General features: G+C 55.9%; 1 protein-coding gene across 3 annotated transcripts; it reads left to right on the plus strand.

Moving 5' to 3' along the window:
* The first annotated feature begins 757 nt into the window (after nt 1–757).
* Nucleotides 758–18,471, plus strand: PLEKHG6 (pleckstrin homology and RhoGEF domain containing G6). 3 transcript variants are annotated; one of them, XM_023232457.2, is made up of 16 exons: nt 758–837; nt 2,462–2,667; nt 3,933–4,088; nt 5,312–5,476; nt 5,853–5,948; nt 6,165–6,215; nt 6,551–6,700; nt 7,599–7,709; nt 7,841–7,990; nt 8,150–8,287; nt 8,594–8,713; nt 9,038–9,170; nt 9,286–9,401; nt 16,397–16,542; nt 17,215–17,907; nt 18,096–18,471. In XM_023232457.2, exons 2-16 carry the CDS (start codon nt 2,530–2,532, stop codon nt 18,103–18,105), a joined length of 2,373 nt encoding a protein of 790 aa, XP_023088225.1. In that variant the 5' UTR covers nt 758–837; nt 2,462–2,529; the 3' UTR covers nt 18,106–18,471. The 3 variants fall into 3 exon arrangements, with proteins under 3 accessions (XP_023088225.1, XP_023088226.1, XP_023088227.1); XM_023232458.2 differs by lacking the exon at nt 758–837 and adding an exon at nt 1,246–1,407; XM_023232459.2 differs by lacking the exons at nt 758–837; nt 2,462–2,667 and adding an exon at nt 2,953–3,491.
* Nucleotides 18,472–18,484: the final 13 nt, after the last annotated feature.

The following is an 18,484-nucleotide window of genomic DNA, read 5'->3' on the forward strand; positions in this document are numbered from 1 at the left end:
TGCAATGCCCAGCACGTGTCAGTCCTTCCACAGCATCTTTTTTTTTTTTTGAGACAGTTTCGCTCTGTTGCCCAGGCTGGAGTGCGGTGGCACTGTCTCAGCTCACTGCAACCTCCACCTCCCAGATTCAAGCGATTCTCTCACCTCAGCCTCCCAAGTAGCTGGGACTACAGGTGCCCATCCCCACGCCCAGCTAATTTTTGTATTTTTAGTAGAGTCGGGGTTTCACCATATGGACTAGGCTGGTCTGGAACTGCTGACCTTGTGATCTGCCCGCCTTGGCCTCCCAAAGTGTTGGGATTACAGGCGTGAGCCACCGCACCCGGTCCCATATCATCTATTTTAGCAGCCACTGCAAGGGCTGGGTGACCCTGGTGTAGCCGGGAGTGGGCTTATTTGCACGTGAAGTAGGAGGGTGGAGAAGTGCCGGTCAGGCCTCAGCTGGACACCAGGCCCTATCGCTGGAGCAAAGGCAAAGTCCAGGACAGCCTTCCACCATTACCTTCCACCAGGCAGGCCAGCCGGCCCTCTGAGAGATAAGGCTCACACTTTGGACTCCACAGCAGCAATGGGACCCCCGCCCCTCCAGGTGGCAGGCGGGCTCCCTGCCTGCCTAGGGGTCTAGGCCGAGGCAGCGGGAGGACGGGAGAGTCGGCCACCTGCCGCGATCAGTAGGAGAGAGGGGTGCCTGCTACAGCTCGTCACCCTCGCCGCCGCCCCGGCGGCGCCCCGCCCCGCACTCAGCCCTCATTACTGCAGCGCCTCGCGGGGGTCTGGCCTGGAGGGGAGGGCGCGCGGTCCCAGCCCTCCCGCTCGGCCGGCGGGTGTTGAGTTCAGGTGCGACCGAAAAGGGGACAGGAGGGCACCGCCACGGGATCTGTCCTCGCCAGGGGAGGCGGTGGCTGCGGGAGGGCGGGGGCTGCTCGGTCCCCAGGGTCCCGCCCCTCCGCCCCGAGCGGTGCTGGCGGTAGGGAGGGGCCAGCCCGGTACCCGCCCTCCTCGCCCGGCCCCGCGCTGTCCCGCTCTGGCGGGCCGCTCGATCCCAGTCCCAGGCCGGGCATCGGGGCTGACTGGCATCGCCTGGGAGCCGACGGCGACGGGGAGCCCCGCGGGCGGGGAGGGCGGCGCAGGGCAGCGGGTGCGGTGACACCTGTGAGCACAGGTGAGAGGCCGGAGGGCTGCGCGGCCAGGGGCGGGGCGGCCGGGACCCGGGGTCTGGAAGCCGGGGCGAAGCGGAAGGAAGGCCTGGCCTCCCGAAGGCGGGAGGAGGGGAGCCGGGGGCTAGGCTGAGAAACGACCCTGGGTAGGGAGCAGTGCGAGGGAGACAGCGCCCTCGGAGGGAGGACTATTGGGAGGCGGCAGGAGGGACAGCGAACGTTTCCTCCTCTGCTCCTAAATCGGAGGAAAGTAAGGGAGGGTTGAGTCGGGACCTCAGGCTCACCTGGTCGGGGCACAAGCACCTGCGCAGCCTCCTTGAGCCCACCGCCCCTTAGGAGGCCTGTCCTCTTCCAGGCCCTGCCCACTCGAGGGCGGGCCCTCCCTCCAGGTTTAGCCGGGAGGGATGGAGCCCCACGCCTGGCCACCAGCTCCATGGTGGTGTTCCCAGAGGCTGGGGAGGACCAAATATATAGCCCGAGAAACTCTTCTATTTGACTGATCTCTAAGGCCGGTGGCCGGACAGCTGGCCCCACTGACCTCCCTGTCTGTGGCCGGGAGGGTTCGGGTAAGAGACCGGCAAGCCTTTCAGTAAAGGCCAGACAATAAATATTAGAGACTTTGAGGCCTACACCGTCTGTCCCAACTAGCAAGAAAGCGGTCACAGATTATTAGGAGACCAGCAGAGGAGGGTGGATTCCAGCAAAACTCTATTTATGGACACTGAATTTGAATATCATATATTTACTTGTCCCAAAATATTGGTGTTTTTTTTTGCAGGGGGGCAGAAATTGTTTCAACTGTGTGAATATGTAAAGGCTTGCAGGCTGTACAAAAACTGGTGGCAGACTGGGCTGTCTCCAGCCACCCCCACTCCCAGCCCACCCCACCCACCATGGCCTCCCTCCAGCTTTTTCCCAGGCTTTATATGGGGGAGGGGATGGGGTTATATCTAGGTGCAGGGAGAACCCTCCCACCTGGGTGTATCCAGAAAGCCCGAGACCTGTCTGTGACCCTTGTTCCCATTTGAGACCAGTGCAGGAGCTGGTACCTCAAATATGCACACATGTGAGAGAGCAGGTACATGTCCAAGGGGCTTCCTACACAGTATGTACCTGGACCTACCCTACTCCCATCAAGTCATAGATGAGGTAGCCACGTTCCCCCCAACAAGTGACTAAGCCCTTGGCCCTCTCCTCCCCCACCATACCCTCCTGCCCAGGTCCCACAGCAGTGTTGGTCTCCCACCTGGTGCCATTCGCTGATTGGGAATGGCCCTTCCATTCCTCTCTTTTCTCTCTTGCAGCCCTAGGGGACCTCTTTCTCCTGGACATTGAAGATATGGCCCTTTGGAGGTGACCCAGCAGAGAAGGGATGAAGGCCTTTGGTCCTCCAAATGAGGGCCCCCTCCAAGGACTCGTGGCCTCCCGCATTGAGACTTATGGGGGTCGGCATCGAGCCTCCGCTCAGAGCACTGCTGGCAGTCTCTATCCCCGAGGAGGCCTTGTGCTGGTGAGTCCAGACTGTGCCCCAAAAGTGACCTGGTGGGGCAGGAGGGAGGACACCCAGGCTGTGGAGCCTCTGTCCCCTTACAGGTTCAGAGATTGAGCTATTCCTGCCCCTTACCCTACTCTTCCTTCCTGGGTTGCGGGGGAGAGGAGGGCAGTGACAGGGCCAGGCTCCAGGGATGTCACACCCCAGTCCCAGACAGCTGGGCAGGAAAGGCAGAGCCAGGAGAAGCCAGGCCCGTAGAGGAGTGCTGTTAGACAGGTCTCAGACAGAGCTGCGGGTAAGGTCATCAAACCCCAGAGCTGGCGCCTCCCAGGCACCCGCCTCTGCTTGGCAGGAGTTTGAGGGCTTCCTGAGATCTGCCTCTTCCGGAGTCAGGATGAAGAAGAGCAAAGGTTCAGGGTGTCCCTACTCCTCCAGTGGTGGGTAGGGACAGGAGGGTGCCTGCCTTGGCTCCACCCCTGGCCCGACCTGCCTGGCCCTCCTCCAATCCTGACCAAGGAGAGGGGTGTGGAAGTCAAGTCTGTCCCTCAGCCTGCAGGCTTCCCCTCCACGTTGAGGACAGTTCTGCTTGTGGCTGGGATATCCCCTGCCTCACCGCACGAGAATTTTGCCTGTGGAGATGGGACTTTCCTAGGCTGTGGGGGAGAAGGGAGACTAGGAAGCATGTGGGGTAATTCAGGCCACAGGCAAATGAAGGAATGTGACCAGGCCTGCTCTGGGAGGAGCTGTGTGCTGGCAGTGGCCTCAGCCTTTCACACGGAAGGGCAGTCACTCCCAGCTGGATGGGATGCAGGCTGCACGCCCCTGGGGAGGAGGCTGCACATGTGTGTGCCCTCGTCCCCATGTGTGAGGGAGGCTGGTCACAGACAAGGAAAGTTATGAGACCAGAATGCTGTATGCACCATGCCTTGTCCATGCACCCCTTGTGGCACGGAGAGCAGAAGGCAGTGGGGGCACACACACCAGAGCCCGGGCATGTGTGTGCCTGTGCACCTGCTCGTGAAGAGGCCCCACTTCTGCCCCAGGCCCACTCGGGGAGCCAGGCTGTCATGCCCCTGCCCACTCAGCTTAGCCTTGCTGGCAGCGGCCACTGTGACTCAGGGCAGGAGCAGCCCACACCAAACTGGTTTGCAGGGAGAAGTGAGCCAGCCCGACTTACCAGGGTGGGGGAACAACATCTAGAGCCAAGACAGCCCCCCTACTACCTCTCTGGGGTTTCTGGAGAAAGGGAGGCACCCCCAGAACTTCCCCTACTCCTCTCCCAGGATCCCAGTCGCCGACGCCTCCAGCAGTATGACCCCTTTGTCAGGGGTTCCGGCCAGTCCCGAGGCCTGTCACCCATGAGACTGCGAGATCCAGAGCCCGAGAAGAGGCACGGGGGCCATGTGGGGGCTGGCCTGCCTCACGCCCCCAAACTCAAGGTAAAGGGGGTCCCTCTCCTCCCATCCCCACGCATACAGCCTCAGTTGTGATGACTCCACAGATGACCGGCAAGCCCCGGGGGCTGAGACCACAGGTCCAGGAGGCTGCTGCCTGCCAGTCAGACATGGCTCTGCCTAGGGCCCCTCAGGGACATAGCTCTCCTTGGTCCATGCACGGCAACCAGGGACTTTGACTTGAGACACTTTGATTAAATGTGGACAAACAATTGATATTGAGCTTTCAGTTTTTGAAAATTACCAAGTCAAATTACCAAGTCGCTGAGAGTCAGGTATGCTCCCTCCATCCTCAGGACCATACCATCCTTCGCCGCCTCTGTGAGCCTCACCCCTCCTCTCCAGCCACATTCGGATGGAGTGAGTGAGGGTCAGGAGTGTCTGTTGCTCACATTACTTGGTGCCAAAGAAACCTGTAAAATGGGCCGGGCGCGGAGGCTGACGCCTGTAATCCCAGCACTTTGGAAGGCCGAGATGGGTGGATCACCTGAGGTCAGGAGTTCGAGACCAGCCTGGCCAACATGGTGAAACCCCGTCTCTAGTAAAAATGCAAAAAAAATTAGCTGGGCATCATGGCGGGCACCTGTAATCCCAGCTACTAAGGAGGCTGAGGCAGGAGAATCGCTTGAACCCAGGAGGTGGAGGTTGCAGTGAGCCGAGATTGTGCCACTGCACTCCAGCCTGGGCGACAATAGCAAAACTCATCTCAAAAAAAGGAAAAGAAAAAGAAAAAAGAAACCTGTAAAATGTAAGCCATGCTGCTTCATAAAAAAATGCCATTTTATGGGCAAATTGTCAAAGTGGTGCCTGAGACCACTGGTTCTCTAAGTCTTGTTCTGATTCACTTGAAGTTCCCTCTGTGTGTCTGTTTCTGTCCCTCCCCTACCTCATTCTGATTCAGGAGACCCATGGAAGGCCTCTTTCCTGTCAGGGAGCCTAGATCAGACCCCTCTCCAGGGATCTTTCTGCAGAGCAGGGTGCCTCTTCACCCACATTCCAGCAATGCCTTTTTCCCCGGAATCCCAACTGGGGCCGACCCCTGTCCTCCAGGCCTCCGTGTCCCCACTCATACTCAGTGCTGCCTGCCATCTCCCATTCCAGACACACACACACTTAAACACACATGCACACACACACAGCCCTCCTGGAGCCCTGTGGCTGGGTGCCAAGGATGTGGCCAGAGCTGATGCCCTGCTTGGCTCCCCCAGGAAGTCACCAAGGCCCATGAGCTGGAGGTGAGGCTGCACACTTTCAGCATGTTTGGGATGCCCCGGCTGCCCCCTGAGGACCGGCGGCACTGGGAGATAGGAGAGGGTGGCGACAGCGGCCTGGTCATCGAGAAGTCCTGGAGGGAGCTGGTGCCTGGGCACAAGGTGAGCCTGAAACTCACAATGTGAGTCCGTCCCCACGGCGTGAATGCAGACACAGATTCTGCTCTAGAGGAGGGAAAGGCCTTGGGTAGTGGGGTCATGTGGAAAAAGCATCTGGAAACGTGTTGATCTGGGTTCAGACCCCAGCTCTGCCACTTACTAGTGAGACCTTGGTCAAGACAGTAAAGTTCTCTGGGCCTCAGTTACCGCATATGTAAAGTGGGGATAATACCACCTACACATTGGTTTGAGGATTAAAAGTTCATGGTCATGTACAAAGTTCCTAGAACCTATGAAGTGGATCCAGTAGCACTTAGCAGCTGATACATGCCATTCTAATTATCATTCCCCAACTGAACCAGCATTCTCCCCACCCCAGGAGATGAGCCGGGAGCTGTGCCACCAACAGGAGGCCCTGTGGGAGCTCCTGACCACCGAGCTGATCTACGTGAGAAAGCTCAAGATCATGACCGACGTGAGCCTCCCTCAGCCCCAGCCCCGGCCCCATCTTCACTGCATGATCCCCCATTCTCCCAGACTGGAAGACAGGTCACTGGGGGAGGGAGGGGCAGGATTTCAGGCCACTCTGGGAGCCAGGAAGATAGGTCAGCAGTACTGAAGTTGATGGGGGGTGGGAGGTGACACTGAAGGGCTGCGCTGGGTCCTGAGACCCTCATCCCCCTCCCCGCAGCTCCTAGCCGCTGGCCTGCTGAACTTGCAGCGAGTGGGACTGCTGACGGAAGTGAGTGGGTGCTCAGGGGGGGATCCTGGCACAGCCCGAGCTCTGAGCCTGGGGATGAGGGTGGGCCCTGCAGCCATCCCTGTCTAAATTCCCACTGCCCTGTTTTTTGGGACGCCTTGCCCTCCCTACTTCCGTGTTATTGGGGACTCTAAGCAGGCCACAGGCCCCCCATTTCCCAGACTGGCATCCTTGAGATCTTCCAGGCCCACTGCCCCATTCATCCGTCTTCACCCCCGCCCCTGCTGTCCAAGCTTAGAGTCCTCACCTTTCCCGGGCCAGTGCCACCCCTGGTGACCTGCCAAAGGTGTGCTGCTCAGTTCTGCTCCCTCCTCCAGGTGTCAGCTGAGACCCTGTTTGGAAATGTCCCCAGCCTGATTCGAACCCACCGGAGCTTTTGGGAGGAGGTGCTGGGGCCCACCCTGGAGGAAACTCGGGCCTCGGGCCAGCCCCTGGACCCCATTGGTCTGGAAAGTGGCTTCCTGACGGTGAGGCCTGTGAAGGGCTGTGTCCAGATGGGGCAGGACTGGGAGCCCGTGGGGGTCCTGTGTGTAGGGCATGCCCGCAGTATGCAACTCTCTGTGATCTGAAGGGCCACAGGACATAGCCCCTACCCCTAATATCACCTCACCTCCTCCCTTCATGCCACACGTCTGAGCTCTGTGCCACAGGTTCCTTGTTCTTCTGGGGGCCCTTATGAGATGAAAACGCCGCTGTCTCAGGGGAGGGTCGCACCTCGGCTCCCATCAACTACAAAAGCTGGGTGCAGCCAATGGGGCCTAAGTGAGGGGACCCTTAAGATGACTTGGGCGGGGGTAAAAGGCCACAGGAGGCACCCGGGGCGTGGAGAAGAGTGACAAGAGAAAGCAAGAGGGCCTAGGGTCTGACTTTCTTCTACAATGTTACCTAGCCGGGAAAATGTGAGCCCTGCAGGAAGAAGTTGCAGTGGGGTAGAGACGGAAGCGTACTTCTCCTGGGAGCCGTAGGCACCCCCTCCACAGGAGCAAGGCTTCTGAGAAAACCCTTAGGCCGCCACCCCACCCCCAGGGTGAAATGGGATCTGCAATGTCCTGAAAACGGTGCAGCTGAATTATTGATGGTGGGAGAGTAAGTTCAGAGCAGCAGGCCCCAGTAGCACTGTGGATGGAGGGAGTTCAGACAGCTCTAGGTCCGCGTCGGGACCTCAGGGTCCTCCCTGGAATCCAGAGAGAGGGGCCTAGCCTTGAGAGCATTCCTGGGAGGATCCCGGGAGGGAGGGACTATCAGGAGCTGGGCTAAGGGCCTCCATGAGCCTCTCTTCACCTGCTCCCGGGTCCTGCAGCCAGAGCCCGTATTCATGGTCTTCTCCCCGTGCCCGCTCCCCACCTCCTGTATCTGTCTCTCCAGTTTGGCCGGAGGTTCCACCCGTATGTCCAGTACTGCCTCCGAGTGAAGCAGACCATGGCTTACGCCCGAGAGCAGCAAGAAACTAACCCTCTCTTCCATGCCTTCGTGCAGGTGGGAGAAGGTGCCGGGGAGGGGGACGGGTGCGTCTTAGCCAGCCGGTCTCCAGCTCAGCCTGAGGCTGAGTTCACCACTAGGCAGGGCAGGAGGGAGCAAACCCTGAGCCCCACCCGCCTTCCCTGCAGTGGTGTGAGAAGCACAAGCGCTCCGGGAGGCAGATGCTCTGTGACTTGCTCATCAAGCCCCACCAGCGCATCACCAAGTACCCACTGCTGCTGCATGCTGTGCTCAAGAGGAGCCCCGAGGCGCGTGCCCAAGAGGCCCTGAATGCCATGGTAGGTGCTCCAGGGGGGTCTAGGACTCTGGTGCGTCAGGGACTGGGAAGGGGGTCTCTTTCTTAGTGTGTCTGTGACAGTGTAGCGCTGTGCTGTGGCTGGCGTTGGTTGGGAGAGGCGCTGAGCCGTCCCTCCTCCCGCACCCCCAACCCTACCTAGATCGAAGCCGTGGAGTCATTCCTGCGACACATCAATGGGCAGGTCCGCCAGGGCGAAGAGCAAGAGAGCTTGGTGGCTGCAGCCCAACGCATTGGGCCCTACGAGGTGCTGGAGCCACCCAGTGATGAGGTGGAGAAGGTGAGAGGGCAGAGGGAAGGGGCCCAGGAAAAGCAAGGTCCCAGGGACACTGGTGAAGGGGGGCCTGGCAAGGCCAGAACGCCCCATGCTTGGGTGCCACGAGGGTGTCCACCATTCCTTCCCGGTGGTGACAGGCCAAGGGGTAGAGGTCAGAAGAGTAAAAAGCAGGCACTGGGAGGCTTCCTCTAGCTCATGGGGGAAGGACAGAAACAGAAAGGTGTTGGTGGCGGAACCAGGAGCTGCTCTTGGCCAGGAAGTCCAGGCAGCCTGCCGAGCACCCTGACCCCTCCCCTCTGTGTCCCTCAGAACCTGCGTCCATTCTCCACCCTGGACCTGACATCTCCCATGCTGGGGGTTGCCTCTGAGCACACCAGACAGCTGCTGCTGGAGGGACCCGTGCGAGTGAAGGAGGGACGAGAAGGGAAGGTGAGGGTGCTGTGGACAGAGTGGAGGGGACGGGGCATGGTGGGAGAAGGTAAGAGGCAGAAACACCAGAAGTGGGAGAAGAGGGGTTTTGGGAAAAGGATGTGGTTCTGGCTAAGCCCCAGTCATTTGTGTGACCCTGAGCCAGCCACTTTCCCTGCCTGTAAATTGGGAGATGGGACCAAAGTGACGGCCCTGGCCACTCCTGCATTTGGGCTCTGCGTGTGTCCCTGTGTGCCTGAGCACCATGCCTGTGCCTCCTCCTGGACCAGCCCTGCCCCTGGCTCCAGCTGACCCTGTCTTTTTCCCTTACGCCCCTACCCCCAGCTGGATGTGTACCTGTTCCTCTTCTCCGATGTGCTCCTCGTGACCAAGCCCCAACGCAAAGTGGACAAAGCCAAGGTCATCCGGCCCCCTCTCATGCTGGAGAAGCTCGTGTGCCAACCCCTGAGAGACCCTCGTATGTCCTTCCTGCGGGGAGCCTTTTCTTCTCCCTCTTCTTAGCGAGGGGAAGGAGGGGCTGGGATGGAGATCAAATAAAGGCTGGCCTCTCGAAGGTTGTCTCCTCCATCCAGACAGCTTCCTGCTGATCCACCTCACTGAATTCCAGTGTGTCTCCAGCGCCCTCATTGTGTACTGTCCCAGTCCTACAGACCGTGCCCGGTGGCTGGAGAAGACCCAGCAGGCTCAGGTACGAGAAAGCCAGGGATGGGGAGGCATGGGCAGGGGTCCCCAGAGCTCAGAAATGGGAGCACGGTGGTGGCTCACACCTGTAATCTTAGCACTTTGGGAGGTCGAGGCAGGCGGATCACCTGAGGCCAGGAGTTTGAGACCAGCTGGCCAACATGGTGAAACCCTGTCTCTACTAAAAATACAAAAATTAGCCAGGCATGGTGGTGTGTGCCTCTAGTCCCAATTACTCTGGAGGCTGAGGCAGGAGAATCACTTGAGCCCAGGATGTGAAGGTTGCAGTGACCTGAGATTGTGCCACTGCACTCCAGCCTAGGTGACAGAGTGAGACCCTGAAGAAAAAAAGAAGGAAGGAAGGAGGGAGGGAGGGAGGGAGGAGGGAAGGAAGGAAGGAAGGAAGGAAGGAAGGAAGGAAGGAAGGAAGGAAGGAAGGAAGGAAGGAAGATGGGAGCACAGAGGGGAGGAGGAGAGAGAGGCTGGGGTGGATTCAGGTTCAGACTGGACAATCTGATGTGCCCCAAAGAGGGAGGCAGAGCCTCCACCATCCATCAGAAGATGGAAAAAGCCTTTGGCCAGCTACTGTGCCAGCCACTGGGAGAGCCCAAGACATGGCATCCCCTGAAGGTTTGTACAGCCTGAAATGATTAACTTCTAGAAGTCATCTTCCATTTGCAGACATTTACAGGGCACTTGCTGAGTACAGGCACCAGGGCTGGGTGCTAGGGAATCAGAAAAGAATAAACCACCATTCCTGCCTTCAAGGCATAGGTGCTGTAGCCTAGTTAGAGTAATTAGTATACAAATAATAGAAAGACGTTATGTAGAATGAAGCCGGGATAGAGAAGGGAGCAATGCATTGTCTGCTGGGTCTTTTTGGAAGGAACACAGAGGAGCTGATGTCTGAGCACCATTTGAGAGGATACCCAGGAGTATGTCAGGGAGTCAAGGGTGGAAGGGAAGGGCATTCCACATGGAGGAGCAGAAAGTGCAAAGGCCAGAAATGTGAAATAGTTGCGTGTGTTGAGAGAACTGCCCCTATTAGTATTGCTACAGTATAAAGTACAAAAGTAGATGCAGCAGGGAGAGGCTGGAGGGTAGGTGCCACCAGGTCAGGTCATGCCCATCTCTGGATGTCATGATAAGGGATCCTATAGGTGAGCTTTGTCCTTTGGATGACAGAGGGCCAGTGAAAGGGCCGGGCAGGGGAGTGATGTGAGCAGATAAAAAGCAGGAGGAGTTCAAAAGAAGAGAGATGCAAATGGAGCTGTATTAGGTCCCATAAACTTGATGACCTAAAATATATCAGAAGCTTAATCTCTCACAGTTCTGGAGGCCAGAGCTTTCAAACCAAGGTGTTGGCAGAGCTGAGTTTCCTCTGAAGGCTCTAGGGGAAAATCCCTCCTTGCCTCTTCTAGCTCCTGGTTGCCCCAGGTGTTCCGTGGCTTCTGGCAACAAAATTCCAATCTCTTTTTCTGTCTTCCCATGGCCTTCCTCTCTGTATGTCTGTGTCCAGATTTCCCCCTCCCTTCTCTTACAAAGACATGAGGGTTAGATTTCGAGCCCACCCTAAATCCAGGGAGAGCTCATCTTGAGCTCTCAGGATCTCTGCAAATCTGCAAAGACTCTTCTTCGAAATCAGGTCACATTCACAGGTTCCAGAGGGTAGGACACAGATATATCTATCTTTTGGGGGGCCACTATTCCACCCACTACAGGAGTGGAATGGCCAAAGGGGGTGAAGATTTGAGTTGGACTTTTAAGGATGGGAAGACCATGAGCAGAAGAATCAGAGGACCAATTGGGCTGGATATATTTCTGGAGTAACGGCCATATCTGCCTAAGTCTGGAGCACAGGGTTTGTGTGAGTGCGTGGTAAGAGGCCAGATTCTACAGAACCTCAGAGCTGCAGAACCCTGTGGCCTGGATGGGCTTGGGTTGAATAGGGTCGACAAGAGATAGCCCACCGTGAATCCTTTTTTTTTTTTTTTAAGACAGAGTCTTACTCTATTGCCCAGGCTAGAGTGCAGTGGCATGATCTCAGCTCACTGCTACCTCAACTTCCTGGGCTCAGGTGGGTCTCCCACCTTAACCTCCCACGTAGCTGGGACTGCAGGTGTGCACCACCACACCTGGCTAATTTTTTGCATTTTTTTGTAGAGACAGGGTCTTGCCATGTTGCCAAGGCTGGTCTTGAACTCCTGAGCTTAAACGATCTGCATACCTCGGCCTCCCAAAGTGCTGAGATTACAGGTGTGAGCCACCGTGCATGACCCTGCCATGCATTCTTGAGCAAGGGTGAAATCAGTGGGTTTCCTCTTGAATTGGGTTTTCAGGAAATCAGGTAGCAGTGTGCTAGGTGGGCTGGAGGAGGGAGAAATTGGTGACAGGACGTTTATTGTACTAGTTTGGGTGTGAAACATGGAAGGTTTAGTGCCACGGCCTTAGGGAGACATTGCAAAAAGGGACAAAAAACGAAGGAGAAGAAAGGAGCTAAAGAAGAGGGAAGAGACGGGAGCTTTAGGGACACTGTGGTTAAAGTCTATACTGAATTCAGAAAAATCCATGTGATTTTTCATGAGACCTTGTGAAAGTTATATGACCTCCCTCAACTTCAATTTCTTCAACTGCAAAACAGATATACACAATAACAGTACCTGCTTCCTAGGGAGATTCAAAGCTGTCTTTCAGCTTAGGCACACAGCCTGGTGCCAGCACTGGGCACAGGCTCAGGAACTCCAGATACCCAGGGGCAAAGAGCACAACTGGCCTCCTGAAGTTTCAGTTTGGAAGACTGCATTGGCAATGGGACCCCAGAGAGAAATGCAGTCATTAGAAAGGGAAAGGGAAACGCGTTTGTTTAGTTATTGCTTCCTCGGTGAGGTGGCTTTAGGGTAGGAATATTTAAACAGCAGCCCTTTGAAATTGAGGCAGCCAAGATATACCCTAGTGGAGATATCTTAGGGGCTTTGGGAAATACAGAAAGAAAGACCCGGAATTCAGGTGAAAAATAAGGACAAAAGACACACCCCAAGGAGAGGACGGTGGGTTTTATGATGAGAGTGGTCTCCCATCTGCCCTGTCCCCTGCTTCCAGCTATGTTCACAGTCCCCTCTGCGTGGCAGGGGCTTCTCTCCCTCTATCACTTCCGCCTAAGCCTAAACACACTTTCCCCTAGGCTGGACTGACTGGCAAGTGAATCATGCTGGTGGTTAATCAGATTTTCTTGGCCAGGCGTAGTGGCCCACCTCCTGTAATCCCAGCACTTTGAGAGGCTGAGGCAGGCAGATGGCTTGAGCCCAGAAGTTTAAGACCCAGCCTATGGCCAACATGGCAAAACCCCATCTCTACACAAAATACAAAAATTAGCTGGGCGTGGTGGCGTGCGCCTGTAGTCCCAGCTACTCAGGAGGCGGAGGTGGGAGGATCGCTTGAACTTGGGAGGTAGAGCCTGCGGTGAGCTATGTTCCCACTGCTGCACTACAACCTAGACAGCGGGGTGAGACCTTGTCTCAAAAAAAAAAAAAAAGTTAAATAAAAAATTTTCCTGAAGGCTAGAGGCTCAAGGGGAGCCCAAGGACAAAAGCAGAAGCTAGTGGCATCAGTGTTCCTAAAGCCCCAATTCCCCAGGACAACCAGTGGGGGTGGCAGTGAGTGCCAGGCTGCCTTTTTTCTTTGCCACCTCCACCTTCAGAACTTTCTCCTCTTTTTTTGGTTTTTAGTCACAGAACAACAGCCAGACCCTCACCTCCTCCCTTTAGAACCCCCAGGGCTACTAAAAATTACCCCTATTTTACTAAGCAAAACAATTCAGCCCCCTGGTAGTCTCACTCCAGGCTAACAGGAAAGATCTGTAAAGATCTATAACTAAGATACGCACCAAGGCTCCCTGGCCTTCCTTAGCAAAACAAACAAAACTGAAACTTTGAAATTACTTTTCCTGCTATTGTCTTACACCAAATTCTTAGGGAATCCTCTCTGGAGCCATCCGTCTTTATAAACTGAAGAGGGCAGTAGAGTCTCTGTTGCTCCTTTTCATGGAGCCATCCCCGGGGTCAGACTACTGTTTTCTCACCCTGGCAGAAATGTTGACTTGCAGACTTATTCCTAGCGGGTCTAGCTGTGATGACTCACACTTTCAGAGAAAGTCAGCTTCTCCAGGGAGAAGAGACTGAATCTTGGGGAATGCCCAGGGACTGAGAAGAGGAAAAGGAACAGTGACAGGAACAGAAAGAGCTGTCAGAGATGGCGACCAAGAAATGAAAGCAGGGAGACTGAAGGAGGCAGCCGAAGCTAAGAGCCAGGGTCTGAAGGAGGGGCCGGAGCAGCTGTCAGGGAGTTACTTCACCTCTTGGGGAAATGCAGTGCACGCAGGACAGACAGTCCGCGAGTGGCCAGGCACAAGGCCCAGCACGGTATGGGAACTCCATAAATGTTTGCCATTGTCATCATTAGGAGAAAGGCATGGTCTTTGGGCCTGGGTAGGGCTTGCTGCTGACTGGGGAAACGCATCCGCATCTGTTGCCCAGGAAGTCAGTGGGCACCTTTCAACGCTGGGTTTTAGTCCAGCACTGGGGAGTTCTGGGAGGAGAGTGGGTGAATCTAGGAGCCACCCCAGAGACAGAAGGGAAAGGAGGCATTTCCTCTCCACGGGGACAAAGGAAGAAGAATCCTGCTGGGGGCCCTCCCTTCCTCTTCTCAGTTTTGTAGGGGTGTCACATTCTGGCTCAAGCACCAATTTCTTTTTCCTTTCCTCTCCTCTTACCCAAACCGAGAAAATCCTCCCAGGGTTGCTGGAAAGGCTTTGGGCTCACCGGGAGGCACCTCGAAGAGGCCCATCCCCATTCTTCCCATTCCCCCAACCCCCCACCCTGTGCTCAGGGCTTCCTCCCGGCCTCCAGCCTCTTCCTGGGGTCGGGCAAGGGACAAATTGAGCAGAGATGCTGGCATTGGACGTCCCTTACAGAAACTCTGCTTCCTTCCAGTTCTTTTCTTTCACATAACATCCCTCCTCTGGCACCCCAAACACAAACCTGAATTTGGGTCCTGTGGGGCAAAAAGGCACCCCAACAGGACAAGCAGGTCAGCCCAGCGCCTCCACCCTCCCTTCTCTCACTCCTTCCCTCACTTCACATGGAGTTGGGAGATGAGGCCTGGGAAAGAAGGAGTCCTGCCGCAGGTCCTAGCCCTGGCAGGTTTCCCGCTCCCAGGCACCCTCCCCTGCTCTGGCCAACAGACCACATCTTATGAGACTGTCGCCCTTGGGAATAAGTGACTGGAGCGCCAGAAAAAGCAGAATTGGAAATATAAGCCTGATGTCATTTTCCTATCCCTGTTCATCCATTTCATCTCTTGTCCTGACCCAGCTGTCCCCAGGGTTCTGGTGAGGCTTTGGGAAAGTCCAGGTGCCCAGGAATCGCTGGCTCATATACTTCAAACTGGGGAGATACTGGAAATATTTAACAATTAGTATAGCATGGGCATCAGCCAATCAGAAGGGAGCATGCACTCGAGGTCCTTTGCTGTGCCAGAGGTTCTCCCCCCAGTTGCCAGATCATGGGAGTGGGGGAAGTGGATGAGACCCAGGCAGCAGCCATTTCCTTACTGGCATGGAAGACTTCAATATTTAACAATGATATGGCCATAGCAGCAAGTGCTGACATTAGTGCTGCCCACTGCAGCCACCGGTACCTCCCTTTTGTCAAGGCTTGCCTCTGCCTCTAACCTCAGCTCTACCACCTTCTCTTCCCTCTCCTTCCCTCTCCCTCTCCCCCTCCCCAAGCTAACAACTGACCTTTCGTAACTCTTTACCTTTCAAGGCTGTCCTTGAACGTGTTGCATTGACTGAACTAGGACTCAAAGAGCAAGGCCCTGTCCCAGCTCTGCTTCTCCGTACCTGTGGGACCTTGGGCAAGTCACTTCACCTCTCTAGGTCTAGGTTTCTTATCTGTAAAATGGGCTAGCATTCATGTTCTCCACACCACAGGGCGATGGTGTGTATCCAATGGCCACATGTGCAAAGGTGCTTTGACAATTTTTTCTCAGGTGGCTCCATTTCATTCTGATGGTACCTGTATGAGATCGCTGAGGGGGAGAGGAAGACAGACAATATAATGCGTCCTCTCCTCAGCCTTCTAGGAACTTTCTTCCCTCTGAAGGACAGCAGAGACCTCAGCCCAGGACAAAGCCCACCTCTGCCCATGTTCTGCCCTCCTGCTCCTCCCAGCTTCAGGGCAGAGGCCCAGGTGGTAGGAGAGGGATGCTCTTGAAGGAGCAACCAGTACCAATTCAGAACACTTATTCCACCATCACCACCAACCAGGGAGGGCTTCCTGAAGGAGGGGGCAGACCTGATAACGGGTCTGCCCATGGGACATGAGAAGCGGGAAGACCTGTACAGGTAGGAAAAGGGCCATTCTATTCACCCCACTCACCCCCAACACTAGCTCCAGAGTTTGCTGCCACCAAATCCCGGCACCACCCCACTTTCTTACTGTAAGAAGTACCCCCTTGGGCAGTTACTTAACCTTAGAGTCTTCATGTCTCAGTAGTAAGGTAGGGGTAAAAATATCTGGTTCATGGGGTTTTTGTAAAGATTAAATAAGGTAATGTAGGCCAGGTGCGGTGGCTCACACCTGTAATCCCAGCGCTTTGGGAGGCCAAGTGGGGTGGATCACAAGGTCAGGAGTTTGAGACCAGCTTGGCCAAGATGGTGAAACCTTGCCTCTACCCAAAATACAAAAATTAGCCGGGCATGGTGGCAGACGCTACTCAGGAGGCTGAGGCAGGAGAATCGCCTGAACCTGGCAGGTGGAGGTTGCAGTGAGCCAAGATTGTGCCACTGCACTTTAGTCTGGGTGACAGAGTAAGACTCCATCTCAATAAATAATAAAATAAAATAAAATAAGGTAATATATGTAACACACTTAGCAGGGTGCCTGGCAAACAGCAAGTGCTCAATAAATGAGAGCTCTTAATAATGAAAGTGTCCCGTCCCAGATCACCCTACAGAAGCTGAAAGCAGAGGAGTACGTTCAACAGAAGAGGGAGCTCCTGGCCCTCTATCGGGACCAGGACAGGGAGTCCCCCAGCACCAGGCCCTCCACGCCTTCCCTGGAGGGCTCTCAGAGCAGCACAGAGGGGAGGTAAGGCTCACACGGACTACAAGGTCTCCCCGAGTAGGGGGCCACAGACAGGGAGGGGAAGAGGAGGAAGCCATAAGGCTGAGAAATGGCGTCACTGTACACTTGGTGGAACTGGGGATAGAGGAACGCAGGCTATAGGGCAGGGTAGGGAAGGTCGGTATCAGCAGTGTTGGGTCGGGCGTGGGGGGTAGGGCACAGACAGCCTACAGAGTTAGCCAGCCTAGAGTCACACAGGAGCGTCCTGAGAGGAGCAGGCTCGAGAATGAAGGGAGGTGTGGATTTGCAGAATAGCAGAGCTGCCAAATCCCCGGAGAGTGTGAGAGGTTCATCTGGGATAGCACCACTGCTTGGCAGCAGCTTAAGGAGAAAAGAAGAATCGATCATTGAGGATAATATCAAGTAAGTTCAGGAACCACTCAGCAAAATCCTGACCACCCACTTGATACAACATCCTGGACCAGGTGCTATGGATAAAACAGTTTAGAGGCAGCCCGTACTCTCTTAGGAGCTTAAAATCTGGCCAGCCAGGTGAGAAAAACAATCGCAGTGCGATGGAAAGGCAATACCAAAATACGTTTGGAGGAGGGGCCGTTTCTGGATGTAGTGATCAAGGGAAACTCCCTGGACTTGAACTTGACCCCTATGCATCTGACTCTTTGCCATTAATTGTAGGACTCCTGAGTTCCCGACCATTATCCCCCACCTGGTGGTGACAGAAGACACAGATGAAGATGCTCCCTTTGTGCCAGATGATACCTCAGACTCTGGCTACGGCACTTTGATCCCAGGCACCCCCAAGGGCTCCCGCTCCCCGCTGAGCCGTCTACGCCAAAGAGCCCTTCGGCGGGACCCTCGCCTCACCTTCTCCACCCTGGACCTCCGGGACATCCCTCTGCGTCCCCAGCCTCCCGACCCCCAAGCTCCTCAACGCCGAAGTGCGCCTGAACTGCCAGAAGAAATCCTAAAAGGAGCCAGTCTTCCCCAGCGAGACCCACCGACCTGGTCTGAGGAAGAAGATGGGGCCTCCGTGCGAGGGAATGTGGTGGTGGAAACACTGCACAGGGCCCAGCTTCGGGGCCAGCTTCCCTCCTCCCCAGCCCATGCTGACTCTGCCGGGGAAAGCCCCTGGGAGTCCTCAGGGGAGGAGGAAGAAGAGGGGCCTCTGTTCCTGAGAGCTGGCCACACATCCCTGCACCCAATGCGGGCTGAGGACATGCTCAGAGAGATCCGGGAGGAGCTGGCCAGCCAAAGGATTGAGGGTGCCGCGGAGCCCCGGGACAGCAGGCCACGGAAGCTGACTCGGGCCCAGCTGCAGAGGATGCGGGGGCCCCACATCATTCATCTAGACACCCCTCTGTCCACATCGTAAGTGCTGGAGGGAAGCTGGCCTGGGAGGGGACAGACAGGGATGTCTGTATGGGGCGGGGGATGCAGTATAGAAAGAGGGCAGTGCTGGAGCAGGGGTGGAGGCTAGACGGGCTCTCCACCTCTCTTCACCCGACTCTCACCCATTGCCACTGACTGTCGCCTAACACCCCCTCCTGTCTTTTCAGAGAGGTGTGAGGAAGGCAGAGGACCTTCGGCATGCATCTCTCCCAGAGGAGATCTCTCCCCAGTAGTGCTGGTCACCCTCCGGCATCCGTGACTCTACCTCAAGGACCACATTTCCCAAAGGAAGCCTGGCCCAGGCACCCTGCCTCCGGCTCTGAGGACTTTGGGGATCAAGAACTGTAAATTTATGTATCATAGGTACACCTAAGCCCCACAGAAAGTTGTGCATAAAAATGGCTGCCCTGGCTGGGCATGCCTGCCTGTAATCCCAGCACTTTGGGAGGCTGAGGTGGGAGGATCCCTTGAGCCCAGGAGTTCCAAAACAGCCTGGGCAATATAGGGAAGCCCTGTCTTTATAAAAAATATTTTTAAAAATTACCCAGGTGTGGTG

This window comes from Piliocolobus tephrosceles, chromosome 10 (genome assembly GCF_002776525.5).
Source record: "Piliocolobus tephrosceles isolate RC106 chromosome 10, ASM277652v3, whole genome shotgun sequence".
In the NCBI taxonomy this organism is placed as follows: Eukaryota; Metazoa; Chordata; class Mammalia; order Primates; family Cercopithecidae; genus Piliocolobus; species Piliocolobus tephrosceles.